At 45.9% G+C, this 22,889-nt stretch overlaps 1 protein-coding gene across 2 annotated transcripts in view; it reads right to left on the bottom strand.

Annotated features, from left to right (window-relative positions):
- Positions 1-1,178: 1,178 nt before the first annotated feature.
- The window catches only part of LOC110508260 (ubiquitin carboxyl-terminal hydrolase 33), a 61,061-nt gene continuing 39,350 nt past the window's right edge, over positions 1,179-22,889 (bottom strand). Inside the window, exons 14-24 of one of the 2 annotated variants that reach the window (XM_036966518.1) lie at positions 21,729-21,799; positions 21,598-21,631; positions 20,919-20,964; positions 16,098-16,278; positions 15,731-15,857; positions 13,108-13,277; positions 12,720-12,801; positions 11,833-11,941; positions 11,522-11,624; positions 1,601-1,669; positions 1,179-1,427 (exon numbers count right to left, since the gene is read on the bottom strand). In XM_036966518.1, coding sequence (XP_036822413.1) covers positions 1,288-1,427; positions 1,601-1,669; positions 11,522-11,624; positions 11,833-11,941; positions 12,720-12,801; positions 13,108-13,277; positions 15,731-15,857; positions 16,098-16,278; positions 20,919-20,964; positions 21,598-21,631; positions 21,729-21,799 — 1,132 coding nt within the window. In that variant the 3' untranslated portion in view covers positions 1,179-1,287. Of the gene's footprint in view, positions 1,428-1,600; positions 1,670-11,521; positions 11,625-11,832; positions 11,942-12,697; positions 12,802-13,107; positions 13,278-15,730; positions 15,858-16,097; positions 16,279-20,918; positions 20,965-21,597; positions 21,632-21,728; positions 21,800-22,889 lie in introns of those variants that run through there. The other variant, XM_036966520.1, reaches the window with a different exon arrangement.

Here is a 22,889-nt window from a genome sequence, read left to right as displayed (position 1 = left end):
GTGTTGGGGGTTTCCTGTTAGGGGGTTGGGGGTTTCCTGTTAGGGGGTTGGGGGTTTCCTGTTAGGGGGTCGGTGTTGGGGGTTTCCTGTTAGGGGGTCGGTGTTGGGGGTTTCCTGTTAGGGGGCCGGTGTTGGGGGTTTCCTGTTAGGGGGCCGGTGTTGGGGGTTTCCTGTTAGGGGGCCGGTGTTGGGGGTTTCCTGTTAGGGGGTCGGTGTTGGGGTTTCCTGTTAGGGGGTCGGTGTTGGGTAGTTTCCTGTTAAGGGGTTGGTGTTGGGTAGTTTCCTGTTAAGGGGTTGGTGTTGGGTAGTTTCCTGTTAAGGGGTTGGTAGGTAGTTTCCTGTTAAGGGGTTGGTAGGTAGTTTCCTGTTAAGGGGTTGGTAGGTAGTTTCCTGTTAAGGGGTTGGTAGGTAGTTTCCTGTTAAGGGGTTGGTAGTTAGGTAGTTTCCTGTTAGGGGGTTGGTAGTTAGGTAGTTTCCTGTTAGGGGGTTGGTAGTTAGGTAGTTTCCTGTTAGGGGTTGGTAGTTAGGTAGTTTCCTGTTAGGGGGTTGGTAGTTAGGTAGTTTCCTGTTAGGGGGTTGGTAGTTAGGTAGTTTCCTGTTAGGGGGTTGGTAGTTAGGTAGTTTCCTGTTAGGGGGTTGGTAGTTAGGTAGTTTCCTGTTAGGGGGTTGGTAGTTAGGTAGTTTCCTGTTAGGGGGTTGGTAGTTAGGTAGTTTCCTGTTAGGGGGTTGGTAGTTAGGTAGTTTCCTGTTAGGGGGTTGGTAGTTAGGTAGTTTCCTGTTAGGGGGTTGGTAGTTAGGTAGTTTCCTGTTAGGGGGTTGGTAGTTAGGTAGTTTCCTGTTAGGGGGTTGGTAGTTAGGTAGTTTCCTGTTAGGGGGTTGGTAGTTAGGTAGTTTCCTGTTAGGGGGTTGGTAGTTAGGTAGTTTCCTGTTAGGGGGTTGGTTGGTAGTTTCCTGTTAGGGGGTTGGTTGGTAGGTAGTTTCCTGTTAGGGGGTTGGTAGGTAGTTTCCTGTTAGGGGGTTGGTTGGTAGGTAGTTTCCTGTTAGGGGGTTGGTAGGTAGTTTCCTGTTAGGGGGTTGGTACAGTAGGTAGTTTCCTATTAGGGGGTTGGTTGGTAGTTTCCTGTTAGGGGGTTGGTAGGTAGTTTCCTGTTAGGGGGTTGGTAGGTAGTTTCCTGTTAGGGGGTTGGTACAGTAGGTAGTTTCCTATTAGGGGGTTGGTATAGTAGGTAGGTTGTTTCATGTGAAGGAGTTGGTATGTCGGTAGATTGAAACGTAGCACGTCTCCACCTATATCTTCTCCTTAGACTGCGAGGAGGCCTCTAGTTCGGGGTGAGAGACGTTGGGCCGGACTGTTACGAGCGGACCTCCTCCGTGGACGGAGTGGAGAAAGTTCCACGTCTCCTCAGAGATCTGTCCCGAGTCAGCTCCTTGAGGGAGTAAATAGCACACAGATTTAATGAGACTGAAATAACGCACATTTAGTAGCTTTTCTATCTTGATCAAGTGTGTCCACAACAGTTCCATCAGCATCACACTGATAGGACATTATATAAGTAGAGGATTTGGAGAAGACAGAAGACTGGGTCAGGCTGTTTGTTACCTTGTCTGAGTGTTAGATGGCCATTCTTGTTGATCGCGATCTTGGAGTTATCGATTGGTCCCGGTGGATCTGCAAGGGAGAGGGAAATCAATTATTATGACACAGAAAATGTAATCTGAAGGCAGCCTAATATAGCACATTATAGCACATTATAGCACATTATATAGCACATTATAGCACAATATAGCACATTATATAGCACATTATATAGCACATTATAGCACATTATATAGCACATTATATAGCACATTATAGCACAATATAGCACATTATAGCACATTATATAGCACATTATAGCACATTATAGCACTCCTTTCAACAGCTGGGGGTGGAGACTCCAAATCACACCTACTACAGCAGTATCTAGACACCCCTTCAAATGAGTGGACTTCAGCCACACCGCCATGCAATCTCCATAGACAAACATTGGAGGTATAATGGCCTTACTGAAGAGCACAGTGACTTTCAACTTGGCACCGTCATAGGATGCCACCTTTCCAACAAGTCAGTTTATCGAATTTCTGCCCTGCTCGAGCTGCCACGGTCAACTGTAAGTGCTGTTATTGTGAAGTGGAAACGTCTAGGAGCAGCAACAACGGCTCAGCCGCGAAGTGGTAGGCCACACCATCTCACAGAACGGGACCGCCGAGTCCTGTGGTCTGTGCTCGGTTGCAACACTTCCAAACTGCCTCTGGAACCAACGTCAGCACAATAACTGTTTGCCAGGAGACTCATGAAATGGGTTTCCATGGTCGAGCAGCCGCACACAAGCCTAAGATCACCATGCACAATGCCAAGCGTCGACTGGAGTGTAAACCTCGATGCCAGTGGACTCTGGAGCAGTTGACACGAGATCTCCGGAGCGATGAATCACGCTTCACCATCTGGCAGTCCGACGGACAAATCTGGGTTTAGGAGAATGCTAGGAGAACGTGACCTGCCCGAATGTATAGTGCCAACTGTAAAGTTTGGTGGAAGAGGAATAATGGTCTGGGGCTGTTTTTCATGGTTTGGACTTTGGCCCCTTAGTTCCAGTGAAGGGAAATCTTAACGCTACAGCATAGAATGACATTCAAATCAAATGTTATTTGTCACATGCGCCGAATACAACAGCTGTAGACCTGACAGTGAAAAGCTTACTGACAAGCCCTTAACCAACAACGCAGTTTAAAGAAAAACAAGTGTTGAGTAAAAAATAAACAGTTAAATAGCAGCAGTACAATAACAGTAGTGAGGCTATATACAGGGTATTACGGTACAGAGTCAATGTGGAGGCTATATACAGGGTATTACGGTACAGAGTCAATGTGGAGGCTATATACAGGGTATTACGGTACAGAGTCAATGTGGAGGCTATATACAGGGGGTACCGGTACAGAGTCAATGTGGAGGCTATATACAGGGTATTACGGTACAGAGTCAATGTGGAGGCTATATACAGGGTATTACGGTACAGAGTCAATGTGGAGGCTATATACAGGGGGTACCGGTACAGAGTCAATGTGGAGGCTATATACAGGGTATTACGGTACAGAGTCAATGTGGAGGCTATATACAGGGTATTACGGTACAGAGTCAATGTGGAGGCTATATACAGGGTATTACGGTACAGAGTCAATGTGGAGGCTATATACAGGGTATTGCGGTACAGAGTCAATGTGGAGGCTATATACAGGGTATTACGGTACAGAGTCAATGTGGAGGCTATATACAGGGTATTACGGTACAGAGTCAATGTGGAGGCTATATACAGGTGGTACCGGTACAGAGTCAATGTGGAGGCTATATACAGGGTATTACGGTACAGAGTCAATGTGGAGGCTATATACAGGGGGTACCGGTACAGAGTCAATGTGGAGGCTATATACAGGGGGCACCGGTACAGAGTCAATGTGGAGGCTATATACAGGGTATTACGGTACAGAGTCAATGTGAAGGCTATATACAGGGGGTACTGGTACAGAGTCAAAATGGAGGCTATATACAGGGTATTACGGTACAGAGTCAATGTGGAGGCTATATACAGGGGGTACCGGTACAGAGTCAATGTGAAGGCTATATACAGGGGGTACTGGTACAGAGTCAATGTGGAGGCTATATACAGGGGGTACCGGTACAGAGTCAATGTGGAGGCTATATACAGGGTATTACGGTACAGAGTCAATGTGGAGGCTATATACAGGGGGTACCGGTACAGAGTCAATGTGGAGGCTACAGTGCCTTGCGAAAGTATTCGGCCCCTTTGAACTTTGCGACCTTTTGCCACATTTCAGGCTTCAAACATAAAGATATAAAACTATTTTTTTGTGAAGAATCAACAACAAGTGGGACACAATCATGAAGTGGAACGACATTTATTGGATATTTCAAACTTTTTTAACAAATCAAAAACGGAAAAATTGGGCGTGCAAAATTATTCAGCCCCCTTAAGTTAATACTTTGTAGCGCCACCTTTTGCTGCGATTACAGCTGTAAGTCGCTTGGGGTATGTCTCTATCAGTTTTGCACATCGAGAGACTGACATTTTTTCCCATTCCTCCTTGCAAAACAGCTCGAGCTCAGTGAGGTTGGATGGAGAGCATTTGTGAACAGCAGTTTTCAGTTCTTTCCACAGATTCTCGATTGGATTCAGGTCTGGACTTTGACTTGGCCATTCTAACACCTGGGTATGTTTATTTTTTAACCATTCCATTGTAGATTTTGCTTTATGCTTTGGATCATTGTCTTGTTGGAAGACAAATCTCCGTCCCAGTCTCAGCTCTTTTGCAGACTCCATCAGGTTTTCTTCCAGAATGGTCCTGTATTTGGCTCCATCCATCTTCCCATCAATTTTAACCATCTTCCCTGTCCCTGCTGAAGAAAAGCAGGCCCAAACCATGATGCTGCCACCACCATGTTTGACAGTGGGGATGGTGTGTTCAGCTGTGTTGCTTTTACGCCAAACATACCGTTGTGCATTGTTGCCAAAAAGTTCAATTTTGGTTTCATCTGACCAGAGCACCTTCTTCCACATGTTTGGTGTGTCTCCCAGGTGGCTTGTGGCAAACTTTAAACGACACTTTTTATGGATATCTTTAAGAAATGGCTTTCTTCTTGCCACTCTTCCATGAAGGCCAGATTTGTGCAATATACGACTGATTGTTGTCCTATGGACAGAGTCTCCCACCTCAGCTGTAGATCTCTGCAGTTCATCCAGAGTGATCATGGGCCTCTTGGCTGCATCTCTGATCAGTCTTCTCCTTGTATGAGCTGAAAGTTTAGAGGGACGGCCAGGTCTTGGTAGATTTGCAGTGGTCTGATACTCCTTCCATTTCAATATTATCGCTTGCACAGTGCTCCTTGGGATGTTTAAAGCTTGGGAAATCTTTTTGTATCCAAATCCGGCTTTAAACTTCTTCACAACAGTATCTCAGACCTGCCTGGTGTGTTCCTTGTTCTTCATGATGCTCTCTGCGCTTTTGACGGACCTCTGAGACTATCACAGTGCAGGTGCATTTATACGGAGACTTGATTACACACAGGTGGATTGTATTTATCATCATTAGTCATTTAGGTCAACATTGGATCATTCAGAGATCCTCACTGAACTTCTTGAGAGAGTTTGCTGCACTGAAAGTAAGGGGGCTGAATAATTTTGCACCCCCAATTTTTCAGTTTTTGATTTGTTAAAAAAGTTTGAAATATCCAATAAATGTCGTTCCACTTCATGATTGTGTCCCACTTGTTGTTGATTCTTCACAAAAAAATACAGTTTTATATCTTTATGTTTGAAGCCTGAAATGTGGCAAAAGGTCGCAAAGTTCAAGAGGGCCGAATACTTTCGCAAGGCACTGTATATACAGGGGGCACCGGTACAGAGTCAATGTGGAGGCTATATACAGGGGGTACCGGTACAGAGTCAATGTGGAGGCTATATACAGGGGGTACCGGTACAGAGTCAATGCGGAGTCTAAATACAAGGGGGTACCGGTACAGAGTCAATGCGGAGGCTATATACAGGGGGGTACCGGTACAGAGTCAATGTGGAGGCTATATACAGGGTGTTACGGTACAGAGTCAATGTGGGGCTATATACAGGGGGTACCGGTACAGAGTAAATGTGGAGGCTAAATACAGGGGGCACCGGTACAGAGTCAATGTGGAGCCTATATACAGGGGGTACCGGTACAGAGTCAATGTGGAGGCTAAATACAGGGGGTACCGGTACAGAGTCAATGTGGAGGCTAAATACAGGGGGTACCGGTACAGAGTCAATGTGGAGGCTATATACAGGGGGTACCGGTACAGAGTCAATGTGGAGGCTATATACAGGGGGTACCGGTACAGAGTCAATGTGGAGGCTATATACAGGGGGTACCGGTACAGAGTCAATGTGGAGGCTATATACAGGGGGTACCAGTACAGAGTCAATGTGGAGGCTATATACAGGGGGCACCGGTACAGAGTCAATGTGGAGGCTATATACAGGGGGTACCGGTACAGAGTCAATGTGGAGGCTATATACAGGGGGTACCGGTACAGAGTCAATGTGGAGGCTATATACAGGGGGTACCGGTACAGAGTCAGTGTGGAGGCTATATACAGGGGGTACCGGTACAGAGTCAATGTGGAGGCTATATACAGGGGGTACCGGTACAGAGTCAATGTGGAGGCTATATACAGGGGGTACCGGTACAGAGTCAGTGTGGAGGCTATATACAGGGGGTACCGGTACAGAGTCAATGTGGAGGCTAAATACAGGGGGCACCGGTACAGAGTCAATGTGGAGGCTATATACAGGGGGTACTGGTACAGAGTCAATGTGGAGGCTATATACAGGGGGTACCGGTACAGAGTCAATGTCGGGGCTATATACAGGGTGCACCGGTACAGAGTCAATGTGCCGTTTAGTCGACGTAATGAGGTAATATGTACATGTAGGTAGAGTTAAAGTGAAGGAAAGTTGGCCCCAGTGATGTACCCTCTGTATTGCCTTGCATGATGTAACCAGTCAGGATGATCGATGGTGCAGCTGTAGAATTTTTTAAGGATCTGAGGACCCATGCCAAATCTTTTCAGTCTCCTGAGGGGGAATAGGCTTTGTTGTGCCCTCTTCACAACTATCTTGGTGTGTTTGGACCATGTTAGTTTGTTGGTGATGTGGACACCAAGGAACTTGAAACTCTCGACCCGCTCCACTACAGCCCCGTTGATGAGAATGGGGGCGTGCTCGGTCCTCCTTTTCCTGTAGTCCACAATCATCTCCTTAGTCTTGGTTACGTTGAGGGAGGGGTTGTTGTCCTGGCACCACACGGCCAGGTCTCTGACCTCCTCCCTATAGGCTGTCTCATCGTTGTTGGTGATCAGGTCTACCACTGTTGTGTCATCAGCAAACTTAATGATGGTGTTGGAGTCGTGCCTGGCAGTTCAGTCATGAGTGAACAGGGAGTACAGGGGGGGACTGAGCACGCACCCGAGGGGCCCCCGTGTTGAGGATCAATGTGGCGGATGTGTTGTTATCTACCCTTACAACCTGGGGGCGGCCCTGTCAGGAAGTCCAGGATCCAGTTGCAGAGGGGGGTGTTTAGTCCCAGGGTCCTTAGCTTAGTGATGAGCTTTGAGGGCACTATGGTGTTGAATGCTGAGCTGTAGTCAATGAACAGCATTCTCACATAGGTGCTCCTTTTGTTCAGGTGTGAAAGGGCAGTGTGGAGTGCAATAGAGATCGCATCATCTGTGGATCTGTTGGGGTGGTAGGCAAATTGGAGTGGGTCTAGGGTTTCTGGGATAATGGGGTTGATGTGAGCCCTGACCAGCCTTTCAAAGCACTTCATGGCTACAGACGTGAGTATTATGGGTCAGTAGTCACTTAGGCAGGTTACCTTAGTGTTCTTGGGCACAGAGACTATGGTGGTCTGCTTGAAACATGTTGGTATTACAGACTCAGTCAGGGACATGTTGAAAATGTCAGTGAAGATACTTGCCAGTTGGTCAGCACATGCCCGGAGCACACGTCCTGGTAATCCGCCTGGCCGATTTAAGTTTCCTTGCATTAAAGACCCCGGCCACTAGGAGCGCCACCTCTGGATGAGTGTTTTCCTGTTTGATTATGGCCCATTACAGCTCGTTGAGTGCGGTCTTAGTGCCAAGCATTGGTTTGTGGTGGTAGATAGACAGTTACGAAAAATATAGATGAAAACTCTTGGTAAATAGTGTGGTCTACAGCTTATCATGAAATACTCTACCTCAGGCGACCTTGAGACTTAATATTAGATTTTGTGCACCAGCTGTCATTGACAAAAAGACAGACCTCCACCCCTTGTCTTTCCGGAGGCAGCGCAAACCCAGCTAGCTGTATTTTATCCATGTCGTTGTTCAGCCACGACTCAGTGAAACATAAGATATTACAGTTTTTAATGTCCGATTTGTAGGATATTCATGATCGTAGCTTGTCTATTTTGTTATCCATTTGTATGTCAGCTAATAGGACTGATGGTAGAGGCAGATTACCCATTCGCCGTCGGATCCTAACGAGGCACCCCGACCTACGTCCCGATATCTCCATCTCTTTCTCCTGTAGGATCCTTACGAGGCACCCCGACCTACGACCCTGATATCTCCATCTCTTTCTCCTGTCGGATCCTTACGAGGCACCCCGACCTACGTCCCGATATCTCCATCTCTTTCTCCTGTCGGATCCTTACGAGGCACCCCGACCTACGTCCCGATATCTCCATCTCTTTCTCCTATCGGATCCTTACGAGGCACCCCGACCTACGTCCCGATATCTCCTGTCTCCTGTCGGATCCTTACGAGACACCCCGACCTACGTCCCCATATCTCCATCTCTTTCTCCTGTCGGATCCTTACGAGGCACCCAGACCTACGTCCCGATATCTCCTGTCGGATCCTTACGAGGCACCCAGACCTACGTCCCGATATCTCCTGTCGGATCCTTACGAGGCACCCCGACCTACGTCCCGATATCTCCTGTCGGATCCTTACGAGGCACCCCAACCTACGTCCCGATATCTCCTGTCGGATCCTTACGAGGCACCCCGACCTACGTCCCGATATCTCCTGTCGGATCCTTACGAGGCACCCCGACCTACGTCCCGATATCTCCTGTCGGATCCTTACGAGGCACCCCGACCTACGTCCCGATATCTCCTGTCGGATCCTTACGAGGCACCCCGACCTACGTCCCGATATCTCCTGTCGGATCCTTACGAGGCACCCCGACCTACGTCCCGATATCTCCATCTCTTTCTCCTGTCGGATCCTTACGAGGCACCCCGACCTACGACCCCGATATCTCCATCTCTTTCTCCTATCGGATCCTTACGAGGCACCCCGACCTACGTCCCGATATCTCCTGTCTCCTGTCCCCGAACTACGTCCCCGATATCTCCATCTCTTTCTCCTGTCGGATCCTTACGAGGCACCCAGACCTACGTCCCGATATCTCCTGTCGGATCCTTACGAGGCACCCCGACCTACGTCCCGATATCTCCTGTCGGATCCTTACGAGGCACCCCGACCTACGTCCCGATATCTCCTGTCGGATCCTTACGAGGCACCCCGACCTACGTCCCGATATCTCCTGTCTCCTGTCGGATCCTTACAAGACACCCCGAACTACGTCCCCGATATCTCCATCTCTTTCTCCTATCGGATCCTTACAAGGCACCCCGACCTACGTCCCGATATCTCCATCTCTTTCTCCTGTCGGATCCTTTCGAGGCACCCAGACCTACGTCCCGATATCTCCTGTCGGATCCTTACGAGGCACCCCGACCTACGTCCCGATATCTCCTGTCGGATCCTTACGAGGCACCCCGACCTACGTCCCGATATCTCCTGTCGGATCCTTACGAGGCACCCCGACCTACGTCCCGATATCTCCATCTCTTTCTCCTGTCGGATCCTTACGAGGCACCCCGACCTACGACCCCGATATCTCCATCTCTTTCTCCTATCGGATCCTTACAAGGCACCCCGACCTACGACCCGATATCTCTTTCTCTTGCGAATTACAATGTCTGAAGTAAATCCTTCGCGTCCGACTCGTTAAAGAAAAAAATCTTTGTCCAGTACGAGGTGAGTTATCGCTGTCCTGATGTCTAGAACGACTTTTCGGTCATAAGTGGCAGAAACATTATGTACAAAATAAGTTACAAATAACGCACAAAAACACGCACAATTGGTTAAGAGCCCTTAAAACGTCAGCCATCTCCTCCGGTGCCATTAGTTATTCTAGACCATTCTGTGCTTCCAACTTTGTGGCAACAGCTTGGGGAAGGCCCTTTCCCGTTTCAGCATGAGAAGTCCCCTAGTGCACAAAGCGAGGTCCATACAGAAATGGTTTGTCGAGATCGAACACCTCTGGGATGAATGGGTCAACCCCATCGAACACCTCTGGGATGAATGGTCAACCCCATCGAACACCTCTGGGATGAACGGTCAACCCCATCGAACACCTCTGGGATGAACGGTCAACCCCATCGAACACCTCTGGGATGAAAGGTCAACCCCATCGAACACCTCTGGGATGAATGGTCAACCCCATCGAACACCTCTGGGATGAACGGTCAACCCCATCGAACACCTCTGGGATGAACGGTCAACCCCATCGAACACCTCTGGGATGAACGGTCAACCCCATCGAACACCTCTGGGATGAACGGTCAACCCCATCGAACACCTCTGGGATGAACGGTCAACCCCATCGAACACCTCTGGGATGAACGGTCAACCCCATCGAACACCTCTGGGATGAACGGTCAACCCCATCGAACACCTCTGGGATGAACGGTCAACCCCATCGAACACCTCTGGGATGAACGGTCAACCCCATCGAACACCTCTGGGATGAACGGTCAACCCCATCGAACACCTCTGGGAAGAACGGTCAACCCCATCGAACACCTCTGGGATGAACGGTCAACCCCATCGAACACCTCTGGGATGAACGGTCAACCCCATCGAACACCTCTGGGATGAACGGTCAACCCCATCGAACACCTCTGGGATGAACGGTCAACCCCATCGAACACCTCTGGGATGAACGGTCAACCCCATCGAACACCTCTGGGAAGAACGGTCAACCCCATCGAACACCTCTGGGATGAACGGTCAACCCCATCGAACACCTCTGGGATGAATGGTCAACCCCATCGAACACCTCTGGGATGAAAGGTCAACCCCATCGAACACCTCTAGGATGAATGGTCAACCCCATCGAACACCTCTAGGATGAATGGTCAACCCCATCGAACACCTTTGGGATGAATTGGAACACAGACTGCGAGCCAGGCCTAATCGGCCAACATAAATGCCCGACCTCACTAATGCTCTTGTGGCTGAATGGAAGCAAGTCCCTGCAGCAATGTTCCAACAGTGGAGGCTGTTGTAGTAGCAAAGATGGGGACCAATTCCCTTTTAAAGCCCATGATTTTGGAATGAGATGTTCGACATGCAGGTGTCCACATAGTTTTGGTCATGTAGTGTATCTGTTTAGCCAATCACCATTTTTCTTTCCCTTGACGAAGCCCTCCCACTCTCTGAACCAGCCACTCACCATTGTCCTACCCTTGACGAAGCCCTCCCACTCTGAACCAGCCACTCACCATTGTCCTTTCCCTTGGCGAAGCCCTCCCACTCTCTGAACCAGCCACTCACCATTGTCCTTTCCCTTGACGAAGCCCTCCCACTCTCTGAACCAGCCACTCACCATTGTCCTTTCCCTTGACGAAGCCCTCCCACTCTCTGGAACCAGCCACTCACCATAGTCCTTTCCCTTGACGAAGCCCTCCCACTCTCTGAACCAGCCACTCACCATTGTTCTTTCCCTTGACGAAGCCCTCCCTATCTCTGAACCAGCCACTCACCATTGTTCTTTCCCTTGACGAAGCCCTCCCACTCTCTGAACCAACCACTCACCATTGTTCTTTCCCTTGACAAAGCCCTCCCACTCTCTGAACCACTGCATGCTGATGCAGTAGATGATCAGTGGAGACTCCTCCTCTTGGAACGCCTTGTTCAGCTGAACAGAGGAAGGAAGAGGGGATGGGGGGAGAGAGGGGATGGAAGGGGAGGATAGGGAGAAGAGCGAGGGAAGGGGAGAGGACGGGAAGAAAGAGATTTGAGAGAGAAAGTTTATCATTTAAATTAATTGAGAACATTAAAACAGGTGTGTTAGTGCTGGGGTGGAAGAAATCCTGCAAAGGAAAGTATCTGTGATCCGTCCTTACCCGGACAAACATGTCCAGCTCTGTCCTGCGTCTCTTCTCCAGCTTCTCAATCTCTGTCTGACAAGTGTGACACACATACAGGTGGTTGACAGCAGGCCCGCCTCCGTACCTAGACAACAAACCAATCACAGCTCAGTAACACACCTTGACCAGACTAATCACAGCTCAGTAACACACCTTGACAGACCATTCACAGCTTAGTAACACACATTGACAGACCATTCCCACTCAGTAACACACCCTGACAGACCAATCACAGCTTAGTAACACACCAATCACAGCTTAGTAACACACATTGACAGACCAATCACAGCTTAGTAACACACATTGACAGACCAATCACAGCTTAGTAACACACCCTGACAGACCAATCACAGCTTAGTAACACACATTGACAGACCATTCACAGCTTAGTAACACACCCTGACAGACCAATCACAGCTTAGTAATACACCCTGACAGACCAATCACAGCTTAGTAACACACCCTGACAGACCAAAGTTTAGTAACACCTAGACCAGGGACCACAGTCCCAGAATTCAGTCGTTGAAACACAGCTGAGTGAATAAACCTCTCAGAACCAGGAAGCACTCCCCTTAGCCGCATGCGATGCCAGGAGACGGCCGTCGTGCTATCTGACGTCAGACAAAGCTCCTCGCCGTAAAAAATACACCTTATAAACCACGACTTTAGCAACTATGGGTACGGTGACACTGACACAATAATGTGATTATTGTGACTAACTCTTGATGAATTAATATAGGTTTGATTAAAACATTGTATGCAAGAAAAAGGATTTCCCTAACATTCCTGTTTAACACTCCGCCATGGAAACGTAGTCAATAATCCCACTTAATGCCGGTACCGTGTAGCTGCATGAAGCTGACCTGCTGTAGAGGTGGTCCCACGCGTTCTGAGGCAGCATCACTAGCAGATCGTCGATGAACGCGGCCTTGACAGGCGGCACGCCTGACAACACAACATTTAAAAAGATCTTCGTCACAAGTCATTGTGGGTAATGGGTACCACTAACATCACCCAATATCCTCTGTAAACATGGATTCATTTGGTCTTTTTTTCCCCCAGTTGCTTTGACTGGCTGACTGACTGACTGACTGACTGACTATCTGGTTGGTTGGTTGGTTGGTTGGTTGGTTGGTTGGTTGGTTGGTTGGTTGGCTGGCTGGCTGGCTGATTCAGATAGAGAAAGATATATAAATGTCTGATAGAGACAGACATGGATAGTTGGAAAGATAAAAGTCCATAGCTCCGTACCTCCGTGTGAGCAGAGGAAGTCGTCGTTGGAGATGGGTCCCGGCTCAGCGAAGGTCTTGAACTTGTTGAGCCATTGTCTGGAGACGTAGAACTGTAGCAGACTGGGCTCCGTCACGCCGAGTAGACCCGTCACCTTCCTCCTCTCCTTCAGCGCCTCCTCGTTGCTCTTCCTGGAGGGACACAAACAGTACACATTAGTAACCGTGCACTAAATCAACTAAACGGACGTGGTCGGTACCAGAGCACGGAAACTTCCTGTTTACAGAAAACAAGATAATGATCATCTGGTAAAACTGGCACGGCCTCCAGAGGCGGCTCTAATCCAGATTAGAATTCTGCTGTTGATGTCTAGAGGAAGGATGTCACCCCACTGTGCAGGATTAAGTCTCATAACTGTTCATAGTGTGGTGGTCTTACGCTGTGTTGCTTTGTGTGATAAGTCCTCTTCTATCACACCACTCCTAGAGGAGGAGGTAGTTATCACACCACTCCTAGAGGAGGAGGTAGTTATAATAATACCACTCTCCTAGAGGTAGTTATAATAATACCACTCCTAGAGGAGGAGGAGGTAGTTATAATAATACCACTCCTAGAGGATGTAGTTATAATAATACCACTCCTAGAGGAGGAGGATGTAGTTATAATAATACCACTCCTAGAGGAGGAGGAGGTAGTTATAATAATACCACTCCTAGAGGATGTAGTTATAATAATACCACTCCTAGAGGAGGTAGTTATAATAATACCACTCCTAGAGGAGGAGGAGGTAGTTATAATAATACCACTCCTAGAGGATGTAGTTATAATAATACCACTCCTAGAGGAGGTAGTTATAATAATACCACTCCTAGAGGAGGAGGAGGTAGTTATAATAATACCACTCCTAGAGGAGGTAGTTATAATAATACCACTCCTAGAGGAGGTAGTTATAATAATACCACTCCTAGAGGAGGTAGTTATAATAATACCACTCCTAGAGGAGGTAGTTATAATAATACCACTCCTAGAGGAGGAGGAGGTAGTTATAATAATACCACTCCTAGAGGAGGAGGATGTAGTTATAATAATACCACTCCTAGAGGAGGTAGTTATAATAATACCACTCCTAGAGGATGTAGTTATAATAATACCACTCCTAGAGGAGGTAGTTATAATAATACCACTCCTAGAGGAGGTAGTTATAATAATACCACTCCTAGAGGAGGAGGAGGTAGTTATAATAGTACCACTCCTAGAGGATGTAGTTATAATAATACCACTCCTAGAGGAGGTAGTTATAATAATACCACTCCTAGAGGAGGAGGAGGTAGTTATAATAATACCACTCCTAGAGGAGGTAGTTATAATAATACCACTCCTAGAGGAGGTAGTTATAATAATACCACTCCTAGAGGAGGTAGTTATAATAATACCACTCCTAGAGGAGGTAGTTATAATAATACCACTCCTATAGGAGGTAGTTATAATAATACCACTCCTAGAGGAGGAGGAGGTAGTTATAATAATACCACTCCTAGAGGAGGTAGTTATAATAATACCACTCCTATAGGATGTAGTTATAATAATACCACTCCTATAGGATGTAGTTATAATAATACCACTCCTATAGGAGGTAGTTATAATAATACCACTCCTAGAGGAGGTAGTTATAATAATACCACTCCTAGAGGATGTAGTTATAATAATACCACTCCTAGAGGATGTAGTTATAATAATACCACTCCTAGAGGAGGTAGTTATAATAATACCACTCCTAGAGGAGGTAGTTATAATAATACCACTCCTAGAGGAGGTAGTTATAATAATACCACTCCTATAGGAGGTAGTTATAATAATACCACTCCTAGAGGAGGTAGTTATAATAATACCACTCCTAGAGGAGGTAGTTATAATAATACCACTCCTAGAGGATGTAGTTATAATAATACCACTCCTAGAGGATGTAGTTATAATAATACCACTCCTAGAGGAGGAGGAGGTAGTTATAATAATACCACTCCTAGAGGAGGAGGAGGTAGTTATAATAATACCACTCCTAGAGGAGGTAGTTATAATAATACCACTCCTAGAGGAGGTAGTTATAATAATACCACTCCTAGAGGAGGAGGAGGTAGTTATAATAATACCACTCCTAGAGGAGGTAGTTATAATAATACCACTCCTAGAGGAGGTAGTTATAATAATACCACTCCTAGAGGAGGAGGAGGTAGTTATAATAATACCACTCCTAGAGGAGGTAGTTATAATAATACCACTCCTAGAGGAGGAGGATGTAGTTATAATAATACCACTCCTAGAGGAGGTAGTTATAATAATACCACTCCTAGAGGAGGAGGATGTAGTTATAATAATACCACTCCTAGAGGAGGAGGTAGTTATAATAATACCACTCCTAGAGGAGGAGGTAGTTATAATAATACCACTCCTAGAGGAGGAGGATGTAGTTATAATAATACCACTCCTAGAGGATGTAGTTATAATAATACCACTCCTAGAGGATGTAGTTATAATAATACCACTCCTAGAGGAGGAGGAGGTAGTTATAATAATACCACTCCTAGAGGATGTAGTTATAATACCACTCCTAGGGTGTGTTGGTTATATGATATGCTGTTTGTCTTACTTGTAGAACAGTACGTAGGCCTCAGCATTCTGGATGCAGGACTCTGACACCTCGGTGACGCTCTGGTCATCAAACTCATACCAGAGGTTGTTCAGGTCATTCCTACAGTAGGCTATGTAGTGGCCACCTGGCGAGAGGAGGAGGATAGGGAGAGGAGGAAGAGAAAGGAGGTTAACCTGGGGTTTGCAAGAAGAGAACAGGATAACAATCCCCATGAAGTTGATTACTTAAAAAAAAAAATTGTGAAAGCCCTCAAGGCCCATGCTAGAACAAGTTTCTATCCGTCGATGCAGAGCCCTCTGTCTCCCTCCATAAGAACAGACCTTATGACGGGGGGGGGGGGGGGGGGGCCTGAACGAACACTCACTGCTGGCGGTGCCATGGTGACAGATGACGGACAGCAGGTCGTAGGTGGTGGTGCGGGCGGAGCTATCCTTGGCCAGGAAGGGCTGCAGTTCCAGGCCCTCCAATGGGAAGGAGACGTGAGTCCCGATCTTAGTGGAGAACATCAGCTCGTGTCTAAACCGCTTCAGGTGGATGCACAGGATCTGGAAAGGGAATGAAAACAAATTATTGTTGACCCTGTAAAACAATACAATTCACTGCACCTATCTGATGTATGTGACAATAAATCACACACACACACTCTTCATGGCCAAAAGTATGTAGACACCTGCTCGTCGAACATCTCATACAAAATCATGGGCGTTAGTATGGAGTTGGTCCCCCCTTCGTTGCTATAACAGCCTCCTACATTTTATTTCCATTAGATGTTGGAACATTGCTGCTATAACAGCCTCCACTCTTCTGGGAAGACTTTCCACTAGATGTTGGAACATTGCTGCTATAACAGCCTCCACTCTTCTGGGAAGGCTTTCCACTAGATGTTGGAACATTGCTGCTATAACAGCCTCCACTCTTCTGGGAAGACTTTCCACTAGATGTTGGAACATTGCTGCTATAACAGCCTCCATTCTTCTGGGAAGACTTTCCACTAGATGTTGGAACATTGCTGCAGGGACTTGCTTCCATTCAGCCACAAGAGCATTAGTGAGGTCAGGCACTGATGTTGGGCGATGAGGCCTGGCTCGTTGTCGGCGTTCCAATTCATCCCAAAGGTGTTCAATGGGTTTGAGGTCAGGGCTCTGTGCAGGCCAGTCAAGTTCTTCCACACTGATCTCGACCAACCATTTCTGTATGGACCTCACTTTGTGCACGGGGGTATTGTCATGCTGAAAGAGGAAAGGGCCTTCCAAAAACTGTTGCCACAAAGTTGGAAGCACAGAATCGTCTAGAATGACATTGTATGCTATAGCGTTAAGACCGGAACTACGGGGCCTAGCCCGAACTATCAAAAACAGCCCCAGACCATTATTCCTCCTCCACTAAACTTTACAGTGAGCATTCGGGCAGGTCGCGTTCTCCTGGCATCTGCCAAACCCAGATTAGTCCGTCGGACTGCCACACTTCGCTGCCGAGCAGTTGTTGCTCCTAGACGTTTCTATCTCACAATAACAGCACCTCTAGCTGGGCAGAAACTGACTTGTGTCATGTTGTAAATCCCTGAGGTCTTCAGTACGGGCCATTCTACTGTCAATGTTTGTCTATGGAGATTGCATGGCTGTGTGCTCATTTTTTTACACGGCACATAGCCTAGTGGTTAGAGCGTTGGACAAGTAACCGAAAGGTTGCAAGATCGAATCCCCGAGCTGACAAGGTAAAATCTGTTGTTCTGCCACTGAACAGGCAGATAATTCTCAATGATGGCCTAGGAACAGTGGGTTTAAGACAATTGGCCCAGCGTCGTCCGGGTTTGGCCGGGGTAGGACGTCATTGAAAATAAGAATTTGTTCTTAACTGACTTGCCTAGTTAAATAAAGGTCAAATAAAAAATAGACCTGTCAGCAATGTGTGTGGCTGAAATTGAGCCCACTAATTTGAAGGGGTGTCCACATACTTTTGGCCATGTTGTGTATATTCAGCTTATTCTTAAAGTTTTCAGACCCCTTTCTCCACATTTTGTTACAGCCTTATTCTAATATATTTTTTTCCTCATCAATCTACACACAACACCCCATAATGACAAAGCAAAAACAGGATTTTAGAAATGTTATCAAATGTATAATTTTTTTTACTGAAATATCACATTACCATAAGTATTCAGACCCTTTACTCAGTACTTTGTTGAAGCACCTTTGGCAGTGATTACAGCCTCGAGTCTTCTTGGGTATGACACTACAAGCTTGGCATACCTGTATTTGTGGAGTTTCTCCCATTCTTCTCTGCAGATCCTCTCAAACTCTGTCAGGTTGGATTGGGAGCGTCGCTGCATAGTTATTTTCAGGTCTCTCCTGAGATGTTCGATCGAGTTCAAGTCAGGGCTCTGGCTGGGCCACTCTAGGACATTCAGAGATTTGTCTTTCTTGGGTGTGTGCTGAGGGTCGTTGTCCTGTTGGAAGGTGAACCTTCGCTCTGGAGCCGGTTTTCATCAAGGATCTCTCTGTACTTTGCTCCGTTGATCTTTCCCTCGATCCTGACTAGCCTCCCAGTCCCTGCTTCTGAAAAACATCTCCACAGCACGATGCTGCCACCACCATGCTTGTAGAGATGGTGCCAGGTTTCCTCCAGATGTGAGGCTTGGAATTCAGGCCAAAGAGTTCAATATTGGTTTCATCAGACCAGAGATTCTTGTGTCTTTTGGCAAACTCCAAGAGGGCTTTCATGTGCTGCAGAGATGGTTGTCCTTCTGGAAGGTTATCCCATCTCCACAGAGGAACTCTGGAGCTCTGTCAGAGTCACTATTGGGTTCTTGGTCACCTCACTGACCAAGGCCCTTCTCCCCCTATTGCTCAGTTTGGCCGGGCAGCCAGCTCTAGGAAGAGACTTGGTGGTTCCAAACTTCTTCCATTTAAGAATGATGCCACTGTGGCCACTGTGTTCTTGGGGACCTTCAATTCTGCAGACATTTTTGGTACCCTTCCCCAGATCTGTGCCTCGGCACAATCCTGTCTCTGAGAACTACGGACAATTCCTTCGACCTCATGGCTTGGTTTTTGCTCTGACCTGCACTGTCAACTGTGGGACCTTTATATAGACAGGTGTGTGCCTTTCCAAATAATGTCTTATCAGTTGAATTTACCACAGGTGGACTCCAGTCAAGTTGTAGAAACATCAAGGATGACCAATGGAAACAGGGTGCACCTGAGCTCAATTTCAAGTCTCATAGCAAAGGTTCTGAATACTTATGTAAATAAGATATCCGTTTTTTATTTCATTCTGAAAACCTGTTTTCGCTTTTTCTTTATGGGGTATTGTGACGTCATTGTGGGGTATTGTGACGTCATTGTGGGGTATTGTGACGTCATTGTGGGGTATTGTGACGTCATTATGGGGTATTGTGACGTCATTATGGGGTATTGTGACGTCATTATGGGGTATTGTGACGTCATTATGGGTTATTGTGACGTCATTATGGGGTATTGATGTCATTATGGGGTATTGTGATGTCATTATGGAGTATTGTGATGTCATTATGGGGTATTGATGTCATTATGGGGTATTGTGATGTCATTATGGAGTATTGTGATGTCATTATGGGGTATTGATGTCATTATGGGGTATTGTGATGTCATTATGGGGTATTGTGATGTCATTATGGAGTATTGTGACGTCATTATGGAGTATTGTGACGTCATTATGGGGTATTGTGATGTCATTATGGGGTTTTGTGATGTCATTATGGAGTATTGTGATGTCATTATGGGGTATTGATGTCATTATGGGGTATTGTGATGTCATTATGGAGTATTGATGTCATTATGGGGTATTGATGTCATTATGGGGTATTGTGATGTCATTATGGAGTATTGATGTCATTATGGAGTATTGTGACATCATTATGGGGTATTGTGATGTCATTATGGGGTATTGTGATGTCATTATGGGGTATTGTGATGTCATTATGGGGTATTGTGATGTCATTATGGGGTATTGTGATGTCATTATGGGGTATTGATGTCATTATGGAGTATTGTGATGTCATTATGGGGTATTGTGACGTCATTATGGGGTATTGTGACGTCATTATGGGGTATTGTGTTGTCATTATGGGGTATTGTGATGTCATTATGGGGTATTGTGACGCCATTATGGGGTATTGTGACGTCATTATGGGTTATTGTGACGTCATTATGGGGTATTGATGTCATTATGGGGTATTGTGATGTCATTATGGAGTATTGTGATGTCATTATGGAGTATTGATGTCATTATGGGGTATTGTGATGTCATTATGGAGTATTGTGATGTCATTATGGGGTATTGATGTCATTATGGGGTATTGTGATGTCATTATGGGGTATTGTGATGTCATTATGGAGTATTGTGACGTCATTATGGGGTATTGTGATGTCATTATGGGGTTTTGTGATGTCATTATGGGTTATTGTGATGTCATTATGGGGTATTGATGTCATTATGGGGTATTGTGATGTCATTATGGGGTATTGTGACGTCATTATGGGTTATTGTGATGTCATTATGGGGTATTGATGTCATTATGGGGTATTGTGATGTCATTATGGGGTATTGATGTCATTATGGGGTATTGTGATGTCATTATGGAGTATTGTGATGTCATTATGGGGTATTGTGATGTCATTATGGGGTATTGTGATGTCATTATGGAGTATTGATGTCATTATGGAGTATTGTGACATCATTATGGGGTATTGTGATGTCATTATGGGGTATTGTGATGTCATTATGGGGTATTGTGATGTCATTATGGGGTATTGATGTCATTATGGAGTATTGTGATGTCATTATGGGGTATTGTGATGTCATTATGGGGTATTGTGTTGTCATTATGGGGTATTGTGTTGTCATTATGGGGTATTGTGTTGTCATTATGGGGTATTGTGATGTCATTATGGGGTATTGTGATGTCATTATGGGGTATTGTGATGTCATTATGGGGTATTGTGTTGTCATTATGGGGTATTGTGTGTAGATTGATGAGGAAAATCAGCTATTTCATCAATTTATGAATAAGGCGTAATGTAAATTTTGTTGAGAGAAAAAGTCAAGGGGTCTGAAAACTTTCCAAATGCACTGTACATCCTGTAATATCAGTAATATTAGCTGTAATATGAGTCTCATGGGATTTCTAAAGTGTTTGAACACTCACCTCTGGTACTCTCTGAACTTTGCAGAATTTCACTCCATTCCGTAATCTAGCAGAGAAAAATCACAGTCTTAATTAAATATTTATTCATGTTTCCTGAGTTAAACCATGAAGAAGTTCCATTCAGTCATCTATCTAATGATTTACATATTTTGTTGTTGGAGGGGGGGATTCATTTCAAGGTCCTGGAGTGGCCTAGCCAGTCTCCAGATCTCAACCCCATTGAAAATCTTTGGAGGGAGTTGAAAGTCCGTGTTGCCCAGCAACAGCCCCAAAACATCACTGCTCTAGAGGAGATATGCATGGAGGAATGGGCCAAAATACCAGCAACAGTGTTTGAAAACCTTGTGAAGACTTACAGAAAACGTTTGACCTCTGTCATTGCCAACAAAGGGTATATAACAAAGTATTGAGATAAACTTTTGTTATTGACCAAATACTTATTTTCCACCATAATTTGCAAATAAATTCATTAAAAATCCTACAATGTGATTCTCTGGATTTTATTTCTAATTTTGTCTGTCATAGTTGAAGTGTACCTATGATGAAAATTACAGGCCTCTCATCTTTTTAAGTGGGAGAACTTGCACAATCGGTGGCTGAATAAATACTTTTTTGCCCCACTGTAAATATAATTTTGTTGTTGGAGGGCGGGGGGGGGGGGGGAGGATCGGATACTCACTTCTTGCATTTCTCACAGCTGTACATGTTGTCACCTAGGGACACACAGAAACAACACAGTAACGCTCCAGACTGAACAGGTACCACCAGAGACCTGAAGCATCGAGGTACAGAGACAGTCAAGGTCCTCACCTTTCAGCTCGTCTCTGGTGAAGAAGGCAGCCAGACAGTCCTGTAAGGTCACCACAGGACCCCACCACCAGCTGGAACACAAGGACATAACCACAAGAGTTTTACTGTTAAACAGAATAGACTTCACACTGATGGCTCCTACCGGGGTTGGGTTCAATTCCATTTCAATTCAGGAAGTACACTAAAACTACACTTTCTCTTAAACACTTTGAATTTGTATTGAAGTGTTTTTTATTTATTGGAATTGAAATGGAATTGACCCCAACCATGACTCCTACCAATGTGTTAATGTTGACCCCAACCATGACTCCTACCAATGTGTTAATGTTGACCCCAACCATGACTCCTACCAATGTGTTAATGTTGATCCCAACCCTGACTCCTACCAATGTGTTAATGTTGACCCCAACCATGACTCCTACTACCAATGTGTTAATGTTGACCCCAACCATGACTCCTACTACCAATGTGTTAATGTTGACCCCAACCATGACTCCTACTACCAATGTGTTAATGTTGACCCCAACCCTGACTCCTAACAATGTGTTAATGTTGACCCCAAACATGACTCCTACTAACAATGTGTTAATATTGACCCCAACCATGACTCCTACTACCAATGTGTTAATGTTGACCCCAACCATGACTCCTACTACCAATGTGTTAATGTTGACCCCAACCATGACTCCTACTACCAATGTGTTAATGTTGACCCCAAACCACTGGCTGTCTGTACCGTTTAAAGGGTATAATAGTTAGGGTCACCAGGCTGTCTGTACCCATTAAAGGGTATAATAGTTAGGGTCACCAGGCTGTCTGTACCCATAAGGGGGTATAATAGTTAGGGTCCCCAGGCTGTCTGTACCCATTAAAGGGTATAATAGTTAGGGTCCCCAGGCTGTCTGTACCCATTAAAGGGTATAATAGTTAGGGTCACCAGGCTGTCTGTACCCATTAAAGGGTATAATAGTTAGGGTCCCCAGGCTGTCTGTACCCATTAAAGGGTATAATAGTTAGGGTCACCAGGCTGTCTGTACCCATTAAAGGGTATAATAGTTAGGGTCACCAGGCTGTCTGTACCCATTAAAGGGTATAATAGTTAGGGTCGCCAGGCTGTCTGTACCCATTAAAGGGTATAATAGTTAGGGTCACCAGGCTGTC

Source organism: Oncorhynchus mykiss, chromosome 28 (assembly GCF_013265735.2).
Source record: "Oncorhynchus mykiss isolate Arlee chromosome 28, USDA_OmykA_1.1, whole genome shotgun sequence".
NCBI classification, from domain to species: domain Eukaryota; kingdom Metazoa; phylum Chordata; class Actinopteri; order Salmoniformes; family Salmonidae; genus Oncorhynchus; species Oncorhynchus mykiss.
This window is presented reverse-complemented; position numbering and strand designations above follow the sequence as displayed.